At 47.4% G+C, this 13,721-nt stretch overlaps 1 protein-coding gene across 1 annotated transcript; it reads left to right on the top strand.

Annotated features, from left to right (window-relative positions):
* The first annotated feature begins 3,688 nt into the window (after nucleotides 1-3,688).
* DPH7 (diphthamide biosynthesis 7) lies at nucleotides 3,689-12,814 on the top strand. Its single transcript, XM_055807318.1, has 9 exons — nucleotides 3,689-3,911; nucleotides 4,574-4,710; nucleotides 5,182-5,269; nucleotides 6,012-6,106; nucleotides 7,685-7,851; nucleotides 8,390-8,462; nucleotides 9,292-9,357; nucleotides 9,526-9,698; nucleotides 10,779-12,814. Exons 1-9 carry the CDS (start codon nucleotides 3,774-3,776, stop codon nucleotides 11,396-11,398), a joined length of 1,557 nt encoding a protein of 518 aa, XP_055663293.1. The 5' UTR covers nucleotides 3,689-3,773; the 3' UTR covers nucleotides 11,399-12,814.
* The last annotated feature ends 907 nt before the right edge of the window (nucleotides 12,815-13,721 follow it).

Here is a 13,721-nt window from a genome sequence, read left to right as displayed (position 1 = left end):
AAAGCCATTAGGAATTTTGATTTTTCAGTCAGGATTCCCTTTGCCACTTCATGTTGCAATGTTGGTCTTGCTTGTATTCAATTTGTTAGAAAATTGAACTGCTGTGGACTTCCAATATTATATTATGTTTCTAATATCTGCACAGGAAGTTCTTAATTATTAGTATTTGGGTGGGTTTTCATACTTCGGCTTTAGGCATCTTGAGAAATAGCAAAGAACTTCTGAAGCTTCCTGCTGGAAGTTTACTGGGTAGAAATGTTGTCAAGTTGCAACTCTTAAGTCATGGTTAGACTGTTAACTTTTCTGCTTAGGCAGCCTAAAATGCCCTTAAGTATGAAGAAGTCAAGCAGGACTTAATCAAATTATCCTGTAATGGGTGATTTTTTTTTTTTTTTTTTTAAGGAAAGTCAGTTATTTGCTTTCAATGCTGTACGTTTTTTTGGTGAATATAAAAAGGGACACAAGGATTTTTTTTTTTTATTTGAGGTAATCCATTGAAAAGGGCAGAAGTATTGACTATTTTTCTTGCCTTTTTAAAAGGCTGCTGTTTGTCATGCGAGTTTTCCATGGTATTATCAGTAATCATGTTTAGCAAACAAGTGCAGTCTTGGAGCGTTTGAACCCTTCTGCAGCCCTGAGCAGGGAGAATGGTCAGTCCTAATGTTTGTAATGTTGCTGCAATGAGAAATGAGGACAAAGATAGACTGCAGATGGGGCAACAGGCCGATTCCTCTTGAGCAGCAGGTAGAGAGATTGAAGGAAGGGTGAGACTCCAGCTAAAGAGTCTGCAAAACTAGGATGGTGGGTGCTGGGGGCAATCCCGATCCCAGTGAATGTGGGAGGGAAGGGGCCAGGAGGAAGGGCTGAAGCAGGCAGCGGGAAGAAAGATGCCTGCTAGGTTAGAGGTCTGTTAGACCATCAACCGAATGAAAAGCAGCTTGCCCAGACATCCTGAAAGGGCTTGGTGAAATAACACAGGTTCTAACTTCAGTGTGTGACCTCTGATTCCAGACTGTCCTTGAGCCAGAGGAGGGAAGTGGCTGCAGGGATTTTTGACTCTTAGAAAACTTTATGGCTCCCAGGAACTGTCACGTCCTGCAGGCATGCCACTGCCTGCAGAACAGTGTTTCTTGATTAATGTGGGAAGTTGTGTGATCAATGATTCTGGCAGAAGAACCAGTTAGACTTGGAGATGGCAGCTCCGCTTCGTACAGCCTATATGGTTTTTCAGAGGATGAAGCTCTGGTAAAGAAAATCCTTTCCCCTCTTAAACTGAGCTGACATGGACATCCTCATATGGGCAAGTATTTTTAAAAGCACAGAGTTAGTTACATGGTCATTTATCTTGGAGCAGCCCTCTGTGGTACTTGTAAATGAGCTGACTTCTCAAGGACTTAACCTGATGGAGAGACTCTCCAGCCAAGATGCTTCCTTCTGTCACAGCTGCAAAGTCGCAAATACAGCTCATGTCAGGAACCTGCAGTGTTCCTGATGCTGGCTGTAACACAGGGGTGCACACTCATTGTAAATGTACCATGAAATGTTGATACTTTCCCCCCATGTAGTCCTTCATATCAAAGTAGGGTGGTATTGCCAATCCCAGACATTCAAAAGTCACAATTAAACCCAATAAAAATCATGACTGGCTTAAGGAACACAAAATCCAAAATACAATGTATTGCAGGGCTCAGCGCTTGCCTTTTGATATTTGAGCCTTTAATACACCCATAAGATTATACTTTGAAGTTTTCCTCTGTGGTGGTGATTTAATTGTAAATGAAACTGGTGAAGGGAAAAGGGGCAGCTGAAGGACTTAAAAGTTTGCAGGTGAGGTGGCATGGGGACAGTTTAAGACACCACATTGGGGCCAGGAGAAAATGGTTACCACCCACCAAAACAGAACTGAGAGAGGACAAAAGGAGGTTGGTGTGATTAAACAGCAGTGTGTGGGATGCTTGTAGAGTAAGGAGAAATCCTTTATAAACTGAGCTTGTGTCCAAGTGTACAAGATGGAAAGAATAAGATTTGGCAGGTGAAATGTGGCTTTTTTTTTTTTCACCAAACAGAAAAAACCCAAAGCCTAAAATAATGCAGAGGAAAATGGAATACAAAGGACATACAAGTCGTAAAACTTGCACAAATAACTGGAAAAATCAGGAGCAGGGAGATGGCTGCATGGAGACTGCTGCAGGCAGTTGTGTGTTGCACAGTAAAGGGACTTTATCTGACGTGGAGATAAAGTCCCTGCAGAAAACAAGTGAGTTGTTTGCATTTGTGTTTGCTGTGAAAGAGCTGGGGGAGTTCACATGGGAATACTTCACACCCATATGGAGAGCTCAGCAGAGAATCTGTTTATAACTGATGTGCTTTTAGGAAAGACTAAAGTTCAGATGAAATGAACAATAACAAGTTGCCAGGACCAGACGGAGCCACGTATGGGCTCTGTGAGATGGTTCAGGGGTGAAGAAGCCAAGCTGCCAGCTGGGATGGTAACCTCTCCCTTGGTACCCACAGCAAATGTGACAGAAGCTTCTGAAGTGAGTTTCAGGGCAGATGTGGCAAACTACAACCAGGTGAACTTGCACTTAGCAAATTCATGTTGCAGTATCAATGGCTAAATATTGGGGAGGAATCAATGCAGTCTCCGTACAGGGAAGTTGTGCTTCAAAACTGGGATTGGAATTGTTTTAATGGCATCAACAAGCAGGGGATAAAGGGAATTTGGTTGGGTACAGTCTGCTTGAACTTTCAAAATGTACTTGATCAAGTCAAGGCACTTAAGAAAAAAGCAAAACTGCTATGGGAAAAAGGGGAATGTCATGTGAACAAACAACAGGAAAGGAAGAGTTAAGGGGGGTTGGTGGAAGGAAGTCAACAGTTGGATGCCTGACGCATTAAAAAATAATTGGGAAAAAGTAATGAATCAGGAAGGTGACAACATTCACTAATGAGGTTATTAGTGTAATTGTAATAAAGGCTGAGTGAAGAAGTATTGCAGAAGGATCTTACAGATTGGTAGATGAAATTCATTGTCAATAAATGTAATGTTGCTTGTGGGAAGACATCAAAAGATGGGCCCTACACAGACTTATTTTCTCTCAGCAACAAGGCCTTTGGGTTGTGAAACACAGTCCTGCAGCAGCTTCAGCTCAGGGACCAGCAGCAAACCAGGCTCAAGGAGAGGATGGGCGAGTGGAGACTAGCACCTCGGCGTGGACTGGCAGCACGTGGACCCAGAGCCTGTGGTTGTCACCCTCTGTCTCTGGAAGGGGAGAGGCGCAGGGCGAGGGCCCAGCATCCCTCCGTGGCCCAGAACGGCTCCTGTGAAGACGTGGCTGCATCCCGGCTGTGGACCGGGTGTGAGCGACAGGAACATGAGGAAAGTCTCTAGGCCTGGCAGAGGGAGGATGCCAAGGGGACAGATTTTTCTCTCTGATGAGCAGCTGCCCGGTTAAGCCTGAGGTGCAGCCGTCCCAGCTGCAGGCCCCTCGCCTCAGGACGCGGTGGGTGCTACAAGGCCGCGTTTGGGAAGAGCTTGGACAAGTTAATGGAAAAAACCCTCCTCTGAGGGCGGTTGAGGGCTACGCTCAGCGCGGACGCGGCGCAGCGCCACCCAGCAGACCGGCCTGGGCCCCGGGCCCCCCTCGCAGACCGGGGGCCGGGCAGCGCCGCGCCCCGCCCCGGAGCGGGAAGCAGAGGGGCGGCGGTTCCGCTGCGCGGCGGCGCGGCCTCCCCGGAGCCGCCCGGCCGGCGCGGCATGAGCCCGCCCTGAGATGGCGGCGCCATGCCGGACACGGACGCTGCAGGTGGTGGACACGGAGTTCAGCGCGGACGCCGTGGAGTGGTGCCCGGTGGAGGGCTGGCACAGCATCCTGGCCTGCGGCACCTACCACCTCCGCCCGCCCGCCGCGGTGAGCCCGGCGCCGCGCCGGGGCGCGCTCCCACCTCACGCCCCTCGGTCGCCGGGGCCGGGCTCGGCGGGTGCTCCCGCCCTTCGCGGCCGCCTCAGCCGGGCCCGCTGCTCCCGGCTACCTCGGCGGGATCCGGGGCGCTCCCGCCCTTCGCGGCCCCCTCAGCCGGGCCCGTTGCTCCCCCGGCCGGCCCCGCTACCTCAGCAGCACCCGGGGCGCTCCCGCCCTTCGCGGCCGCCTCAGCGTCCCCGCTGCTCTCGGCTTACCTCAGCGGGATGCGGGGCGCGGCCGCCTCAACCGGGGCCGCTGCTTCCGGCTACCTCGGCGGGATCCGGGGCGCTCTCACCCTTCGCGGGCCGCCTCAGCGCCCCGCTGCTCCCCCGCTACCTCAGCAGCACCCGGGGTGCGCCCACCCTTCGTGGCTGCCTCCGCAGTGCCCCGGGTGCCCGCCGGCCGCCTCAGCCCTGCGCTGTGGGGCCTTGTCCCTGCGGGGTGGCCCCGCCGCCGAGCGTGGCTGGCTCTGAGGGAGCTGCGGCGGCTTGAACCCCCCGCAAGGGAGGGGGCTGCCAAGGGGGAGCCGTCTGCCCCCCTCCTGGCCCGGTCTTGGGTGGGAGGTAGACACGCGGCTAACCCTACCCTTTTCTTTGCAATTTTTAATGTAGACTGACTCCCGGGGGAGCAATGGGGCCTGTGACCGGACCGGGCGCCTCTACCTGTATCACTACAACGAAGAGCAGCCCTACATCCCGCTGACAGAAATCCAGAGGATTGACACGGCCGCCGTCCTGGACATCAAATGGTAATGCTGGCCTGACGCTCGCAGCAGCGTGGGCTGCTGTTCTGGGGGTGTCTTTTAAAAGACTGTTGGTATGGCAGCAGCAGTAATATTTTCTAACTAAACTGTCCCTGACTTCTTGGAGGGAGTATTCTCCAGTTTGTTTCAGTGAGGAAAGACTGCACTCATTCCTGTGTTTCATTCTTCTGCTCACTTAGGAGCGGCTGGTCAGTGACTCTGGACCTCTTTTGTTTATATAATAAGATAGTGTAATTTCCCATATATATATGTATATGTGTGTGTGTATATATATGTATATATATAATCCTCCATGCAGGTTTGTGGGAACTTGAGGAGCCTAAAATTTTCTTCATGAGTTGTTTTTTGGTCAAGTACCTTCTCCTTGTGCATCCTGGAATACAAGTTACGAATTTGCTCTCTTCCTAAAATACAAGCAAGATGGACGTTCAAGACTTGTTTAACTTGATCTTTTAGGTGCCACGTCCCCGTTGCAGAACATCCCATGGTTGGCATTGCAAACTCGACAGGTGCCGTGGAGTTTTGCCACCTGACTGGAAGTGAGGTAGGTGGCCATAACGCCAGCTGCTGTTGAAGCTGCTTTTAACCCATGTTTGATATATCTTATTAGCAGTGTGCAGAGACTTGCAGGAAAGCTGTATGGTTTCCATGTCTTCCTCAGTATGCTTAGCTTTTTAAACATTTCCCTTGTCTTCTGATGACCTTTCTTATAAATTCCACAAATTTGTTCATGGCACCAGAGACTGGCTGAGCTCTACCCACCTGCAGAGTGTGGGAGACGATTGGCATGAGGGAAGCAGAAGCAAACGCTGGAAAACTCACTTGAGGACAAGTATGGACTAACTGGTAAACACAGCAGAAGTCACAAAGTTGTTAAAAGCAGGGAAGAATTTTGGAGAAGGGGTTTCTTTCAGCTGGTGAGAGGAGAGAGTGATCAAGAGAGCCATTCCCACAAACAAAGAAAGTGGAAGTCAGTCTGTAAGGGAATTCGGTAGTCAGGCCATCACTTCTGCTGCACTTCACACACTGAGAGAAAGCAGAAGTTAAGGGCGATTTGGTGGGCAGTGGGTAGCAGGAGGGTGGGAATCCTGTGTATGCATGTGTTTGCCCTTCAGCTATTACTGAGTGATTGTACATTGCTATGGGACGTTTCATCTCTTTTTAGCGTGGGACCCTAATATGCTCATCAGTCTCTGGGAAATACCTGCTGTGAGAGTAAGCAGTACATGTATTGTTATGTACCTGCTGTCTTCCCAGTCCTAACCCATTCCTTTTCTTTCCAGTAGAAGAACAGCTGCATGTTGGAGCCATGCTTCAGGGTCGATCTTGGCGCACAGTGTCTGGCCTTGTCCTTAGACTGGTCCACTGGACGAGAGCAATGGTGAGGATGGGGAATAAAGGCCGGTATTGGAGGCTGTTGTGTGCGTGACAGCTGTCAGGCGTAAGTTGAGGACTTTGATGAATTAATCTTTGGTGGCTTTTTGTGAAGTAGTTTAAGACTTTCTAGATACCAGCTGTCTCTCTGCACCTTCTCTAGAAGTTACTATTTGCAAAGCAAGGGTAACAAAGGGACAAGAACACAAGCTGCAGCCACTGTAACAAGAGCGGAGACTGAACCAACAACAAATGTGAGATTGAGCTGTGGCAAATGGCAGTGGGTGAGCTAGGGACATGTCTTCTGTTGCCTTTGCTAAAAAGAAAGACCAGGATGGGATGCAGGTGGATCCACTGGTTCCATCTCTGCTCTTAGAATGGCTGAAATTTTAGTGTGAAGTTCTGCTTAAGGACTGCTAATAATAGGACGTGTAGGAAGCTTAAACACAGATTAGTGAGAAATGGGAGAGAATTAGTTTGGAAGTGGCTCCTTCCTCTCTCAAACGCGCATACGTTTGATTTCAGAAATGGCATCACTGCATGAAATAACATGAATTAGCCATACCTTGAAAGAGGTAGTTAAGTGCAATACAGAGGGTGGTGCCTTTGGTGTGAAGCTGGAAACTGAGATTAGGCAGTTGTGTGCTTAATACTATAGAGCAAATATTTAGTAGCTTTTGCTAATTAAAGACTGTTTCTGTGCATGCTGTTTAATAAATAAGTAGAGTTCCCAGTTACACTTTCTTCTTCCTTACATTCCTTCTTCCCCATGTCTTTGCCCCTTGTCCCTGCCCTTCAAGATAAATGGTTGTTGCCATGATGAAAAGTCGCTTTAAAGCCTGTCACTGTTGTCACTGGAGAGACAGGTAACCCCTTCTAGAAGCCAAATGTGCAGCCTTCACACCTGTGTAGGAAGGGGGTGACCCTTGTGTGGAAATTTGGGAGATTCAGTATGATTTAGTAACTAGCATATGATGTAGAACTAGAAAGAAGCCCTGAGCCACCAAATCAGTACCCACAGTTGCAAGTAACCGGTCAGAAGGTACCTACTTCATGTCAGGGAATGTCAGAAAATCAGTGTACTATGAGCTCTGAGCTTCTGCCAGTGCTCCAAGAACGTTGTGTCCAGAAACTGCAACTGTGCTGTGCCACAGGAAGAAAGCAGGAAAGGTCAGGATCAGCCAGTGCTTCAGATGTCTGTGATATCAGGGAAATAAAACATTTCTTTGTACTCAGAAGAGGGAAGAGACTCAGAGGTCCTTGTCAGACTTGGAGGAAAAATGAATTTGTTTATTGATGTAACATCAAGCATGTGAGAAGTCAAGTTATGCATCTAGGAGAAAGACAGACCCAAGGCTGGTTTTCTTTTCCTCATGAGTGTGAGTGGTTTGCCCGCTCTGTGAGATCAGGGAATGGGGATCATTGGTGTTGATGATTTCAAGATGGGGTGGGCTGAAGCTGAAAAGGACTTTATAAATGCATGCATTTCTTCCACTGTACTGCCACTTTCTATGAATGTTTAGTTGAATCAGACATACTTGATTGTTTCAGTAATTTCTAGTGTTTTCTCTCTATTCCACCGTAGTGGATGTCCTTTGAGAGTGATCAGCAGTGATTCAGAGGGGAAGCTGAATCTTTTCTCCATAGATGAATCTGCTCCTTCTGTGCATGTCCTGAACCAGTGGGAAGCTCACAAATTTGAGGCCTGGATTGCTGCTTTTAATTACTGGGACACCGATATTGTGTATTCAGGTCTGTAAGGGCTGGGGCTCTCGTTTGGGGGTGTTGGGGAGGGGCCACCTTCTACAGGGATGTGTGTTCTGTGGGATTTTACTTTCCAGGGTTGGGTATGCTGCTTGCAATCACACCTCTTGAAAGAGTCAGGGATGCTGCTAGGGGTAAAAGGCTTCTTGAGTGTGTGAAGTGGTTGGAGTTAATTAGGAGAAGCTGTGCCTTTTAAACTGTACTTTCGCTGGCTACTGGCAAAAAAGGTGATGATCTCTCTTGTGGTGTGCAAAAGAGAGCCAGAGGGCTTCTAGAGTCCAGTCTTTTTCTCTTCCACTTTTTTTTTTTTTTTTTTTTTTTTGCTTAGTAAAGTGAGGGTGTTGCTAATGTATGTCTCTTCTGCAGTGATGAGTACTGTGAGCCTCAAATGATGCTTGGTGCATCTGTTAAACACTATGAGATCCTAGGGGTGAAAATCATCAGCTCTGTATTAACTCTTTTGCCTCAGTGCCCTGCACTGGTTGTTTGGCAGTGCTTAGAGTAACAATGTTCTGTCCCTGTGCAGGAGGAGACGACAGCCTGCTGAAGGGCTGGGACACCAGGTGCAGTCCAGAGACTCCTGTCTTCACCAGCAGGAGGTAAGCGCGTTTGCCACTGGACCCTACAGCTGTCATGTGTGGACATACAGTGCTGCCGTGCCCCTTCCCAAGCCACTGAATGCAGGGATGTGCAGTGACAGTGGAGTCCTGTTCCTGCGTCCCTTGGGAAATGGAGACATCTATTAGGTGTTTTCATCAGGACAACTTCAGGTTGAAACTTCCTTCTCCATGTCCTTCAACATAATAAACCAACTGTTCAGTTCCACACATGAAGATGGTGGTAGCTTCTTTCTGAAAGAAGGATCCTGATGCACTCTTCTATTTTGGGAATTTTTGTGTGTGTTATGTTTGGGTATCTTATTATGGAATGTTTTTTAGAAATAAGTTTGTTCTCCACTGTTCACCCATTTGAAGTAATCTTTTTTTCTGGTGGCATAACATTTTCTAAAATACGATCAAAACAATATACACAGCTCTTCAGTGAAATTTTATATCTAACCTTAAAATACACTGGGGGTTATTGCTATGCAAATATTAATGTTGGGAGTAAAGTCTCCCAGGAATGGAGGAATTTTGCTGAAATTCTTACAGGCTCCTGAACAGCAGTTTACGATGCAAATACTACTAGAAATGATTTGTGTTGAGAGACCGTGTGAGTAGTTTTGCTCTGGAAGGGCTGTTGGACTGTGTAGATGGAACTCTGCTTTTGTGTTTCACTGGACTGGAATTTGAGTTTACCTTACTCTTCTCTCCTGAGACACCTTGATGCAGTAACGTGGACCCCCAAATCCTTGAAATTCAAGGAAGAATCCCATCTCAAATGGTACATTGCTGTCTCTTCCCTCTGGTCTATGTTCCTCTTTTGCAGGCATTCAATGGGTGTGTGCAGCATTCAGTGCAGTCCCCACCGGGAGAATCTTCTGGCTACTGGCAGGTAGGTCCCTTCTGGCTGCTCTCCACCAGTGTGACAGCCTCTGTGCTAGTGCTGCTCAAGGTGTGGTCTTCTCAGAAAGTGTGCGATCTTCCCTAATTTTCTTCTGTACTTATTGTGCTGAATCAGCTTTGCTGCTTGTCTGCATATTTATTTGTGGTATGTCTCTAGCTATGATGAGCACGTGCTGTTGTGGGACACCAGGAACATGAAGCAGCCGCTGGCAGACACCCATGTTGAAGGTGGAGTTTGGAGGCTGAAGTGGCACCCAACCTGTGATTTTGTGCTGTTAGCAGCCTGCATGCAGAGTGGATTCAAAATCCTTGACTGCCGTGGAAGCATGGGTGAGCGTTCAGTGGAACAGAGATGCTCTTGCGCTGCTCTGCTGCTTTCCTTTCCTACCTCCAGGTTCATGGGGGAACTCCAGCTCTGAGCTTGCTAGAAAGATCTAGATGTTGTTAATAGCCATAGACTTTTATTCCAACTTGAGGTAGCTCTTCCAGCTTTCCTGGACCTGTCCTCAGTTGGCCTGATCAGTTGTGCAAAGGCACTGTCATTCATGTGTGAATCTCTCGTAACTTCTTTTCATGGGGAGAAAGCCTGTTTGTTTTGGTGTGAAGGCATTGCCTGTTGACATGACCATTCCAGTTTGCATTCATCTTGATGGTTCAGAGAGGTTCTTCTGAACGTCACATGGTGCTTTACTGTCAGCAGAAGTTACTGACCTGCTGGTGATTTGGTTATTGCCTCAGAAAGGAAATGCTGTGCAGTCTGGTTAATCTAGAATAACGTGAATGAGACCTCTGTGTGAATCAGAAGGTATTTACATGATTAAAAAGCTGTTTTGCATTTACATTACTAATACAGTCTTGCTTAAAATAGTTGCCTTCCCGGGTTTCTCCAGACCTTGGGCAGATCCACAGCTTGCAAAATGAGGATAACATTTCTCCTGTATAGGGAAGCGAGGCACCTGATGTCCGCTAGTGTCAGAGTCAAACGCTGAAAGCTCATGGGAAGAACTCATCTGCAGTTTATTAATAACCGGAACTTGGTCTGCCAGTTTCACCAGTTGTATGTGTGGCTCAGTGGGGATCACTGTGTGATCTGTCTTCTCTTTCTTGAGCCTTTTTAGGTATTTTGAATAATGAGGCTCTCAAACCTCACGCATGTTAAACTTTCTTCTCCTGCCTGCTTGCTGAACCAGGGAAGATCAAGGCTAATGAGAGGTGGCTGAAAAATTGTCAGGAGAGGCAGTACTTCATTTCTGCTAGAACGCTTAACTCTGTTGTGAAGAAGGCAATAACCAGAGAACTCTTCTTGTAGGACACAGCCAATGCTAGAATGGCTTCTGAGCAGTCTGCAACAAACCATTTCACAGCTTCATTTCTGCTCATTTCATTTTTTAACTTTTTTTTTTTTTTAAGCGGAAAACATGGAAGAATGTATCATCCTGTCATCCTATGTCCTGCACAATTCCTTGGCCTATGGGGCTGACTGGTCAAGGCTGTGTCCGAGGGATTCCTTGGCTGCAACACAGGACTCTGCTGCTGCATGCCAGTCTTCAGAGGAGCTTGTGGGAAGATCAGAGGAAGATGAGAGACTGAATTTGCAGGTGCAAAACCTGAAGATAATTTATGAGTCTCCTACAGCTACTTTTGATGTAATACTGGATGAGGAGAGTGAAGGCCCTGCCTTGCCACTCAAAGGAGAGAGGGACCCGAAGCTGTCTGGGGATTCTGACCCGGTTAGGGGCTCTGGTCTAAAGGGAAGTTTAGGTTTGGTTGGGGGTCCAGATCGAGGGGGAGATCCCAGGTCAGCCAGCGGTTCTGACGCAGGAGCTAAGAGACCCAACGGAATGGGCCTGGACAGAAGTGGGGATTCAGGCAGGTCTCTAGACAGCCCAAAAGAAATGAGCATTGTAGCAACTTGTTCGTTCTATGACAATATCCTCCATGTCTGGAAGTGGGAGATGAGCCTGGTTACCCCTTCAGAGACACCAAGTACTCGATCTCCATCTGAAACAACAGGTGAAAGTTTGCACTGACCAGTCCCAAGGGAGAAGGGCAGGAAAACTCCAGTACTGAGAGCCATGTCCAAGCTTATGCCCTGTCTAATTTCTGTTGGGCTTTTCTAGTTTTGTTGTTGAGCTTGTGAGTCTCTTAAGGCTGACATGCTGGAATTACTGGTGTTTTTATTTTCAGCACTGAGGAGAGCCTTTCCTTTGAGGCATGTGGTCAGGCACAGACGTGTTTATTTAGTTTTCCCTTAATGTACTAGTTCAAAGTAGGATGGCCTTGTTTGTACTTTATATTTGAATCCCTTTGCGACTGGTTTGCATTGGTACGATTGATCTGTTAAGCCCGTTCTCCTTCCGTCACAAACCAAACTTGTCTGTGCTGCTACGTGTAGATGAACACAGTATGTGATCAGAGAGCTCAGAAGAGCCCATGAGTAGAGGCTTAGCTGTGTGTGTAGCTTGCTGTGTGATCTGTAAACTAGTGTGTACTTTGAGAAGACGCTCAAAGACAGTCCAGATACTGACAGTGCACTGTGCTTACAGTGAACTTTACTAGAGAGGAATTCCTTTTTAGAAGGAAATCCAGACTAACCGGTATGACAGACAGCGGTTCCGTGATGCGAGGCTTTGTTCTGAGCGGAGCCTTTCTTGTAAGGGTTCTGGTATATCTGCACGGCCTGATTTTTGCATCAGACCTGTCACCTGATTGCAGCCTGACTTTGTCACTCCCCAAGCAAAGCACACCCTGGTTTAGCATAAATTGCATAGTGGGCCCTGCTACATTTTAGTGCCACGCTTAACCAGCCCCCCAGCCTCTTGGTATCAAACTCATGTTTCCCACTCTCTGCAGCAAGATGTACATTTGGGTCCAAAGTCAAGACCTTTCAGTTTTTTTAAAGGTAAACAGCTTTAAGATCAACACTTCCAAAAAGTATAAGCAGTGTTTCCTGACATCTTTTAAGTTCACTGTAAGTCCAGAAACCAAAATCTTAACAACATTGCCCTACCTACCTCCAGGAATGGCTGCAGAATTTCTCATGGTTGCTCCATCAGCTTTCTTTTTTCACTGTGAAGTATCAGCAAAACACTGTTTCTAGAACACTTTGTTACCTTCCTAGAAACAAAAAAGCAGCTTAAACTAGGTAACTTGTAGCTTGCATGGTTTCTTTTTGATGGTTCTAAAGAATTAGTTGTCTGGAGGGAAAGAAACACCAGCAACAGGTATCTATCTCTAACAGTGCTGCATCAAAACCGAGGTACAGCAGATAAGAATTTTACTGCTTTGAAACTCCTTTTTCCAAGGGTGAATGTGTATTTTAGAAAACATTCTTGAGCACTGTTACATGAAGATTCGTATTAGTATTGTGAACAAGAGCTTTTGTAACAAAAAAAACCAAACCACCCTATTTTTGGATGTTTCTAAAATAAAATCAATATAAGTGATTTATCCTTCTTGGTCGTTTTGATTTTAAAGAGTCCTTCGCAGTCAGCCCCTGGGAGGACTTCCCACCTTGCTCTGTCAGGGCTTCATCTCTTTTGAGGGTGCGTGGTGGTGAATGTGTCAGAGCAGACAATCCAGTTTCCTTACGCCTCAGTGAGAACACGAGGGTGTATCCCTGTAGTGACATGGCTTTTGACGATGAGTCTTGTCTTAAAAGGTTGTAATGCCATTTTATTGCCATGTAAGAGGAAACAGTCTGAGGTTAGCAAAGCTGGAGTGGTGTCATGAACTGTGACCGGACTGGGGCACTTGATTTATGTGTTATGCTAGTCTTGCTTTGCCCTGAGAAATTGGTGTCTTGTTCTAATCTGCTTTCACGTAGGGAAGGTAAGGCGAGAGACTTGTTCAAGACCGAGCTGGTGTGAGCATCCAAGGGTACAAGATGTGCTCTCCAGCCCTGCGCTCACCTAGCCTCCACGCCACCCCAGCCAGCTGCAAACAGCCGTCCTTTCTAGAAAGTGTGAGGTGCAGCCTGAGAAGGTAATGGCTCTGAAGGGAAGGGGCAAAGTGCCACCTCTGCTGACAGCAGCAGCATGCAAAGCTGGAGGCAGAAAACCACTGCTTGTGTAGAAGGTGCGTTATCCTGATGAGCTTAGATGTTAAGTGAAAAATGCTGCTCAGGCTTAATTGATTAGAAGAACTATGCCTTCCCTCACCCCAACTGTGTATGCAATTCCTGCACCCTCTGTGCTGGTGTGGCAACAACTTCTCCCGCGTTTGTGGTTATTAGGGCTGCAGCGCTAAGCAGCGTAAGCCAGTGCAGCATCCCCTCCCCACCAGCACAGCCCCATCCAGCCCTGAAAATCCGTGGGTTTTTAAACAACACTTCTAAGGACTCATCTGTCAGTC

Source organism: Falco peregrinus, chromosome 1 (assembly GCF_023634155.1).
Source record: "Falco peregrinus isolate bFalPer1 chromosome 1, bFalPer1.pri, whole genome shotgun sequence".
Classification (NCBI taxonomy): domain Eukaryota; kingdom Metazoa; phylum Chordata; class Aves; order Falconiformes; family Falconidae; genus Falco; species Falco peregrinus.
The sequence above is the reverse complement of the archived record's forward strand: the minus strand, read 5'-3'. Positions and strand labels throughout refer to the sequence as shown.

What these genes read in the sequence shown, in the direction of transcription:
- DPH7 (XM_055807318.1), top strand. Translation starts at nt 3,774, where the DNA reads ATGGCGGCGCCATGCCGGACACGGACGCTGCAGGTGGTGGACACGGAG. An exon ending in TCCACTGGACGAGAGCAATG is followed by an intron (nt 6,107 to 7,684) that starts GTGAGGATGGGG and finishes ATTCCACCGTAG; the next exon opens with TGGATGTCCTTTGAGAGTGA. An exon ending in TGACTGCCGTGGAAGCATGG is followed by an intron (nt 9,699 to 10,778) that starts GTGAGCGTTCAG and finishes TTTTTTTTTAAG; the next exon opens with CGGAAAACATGGAAGAATGT.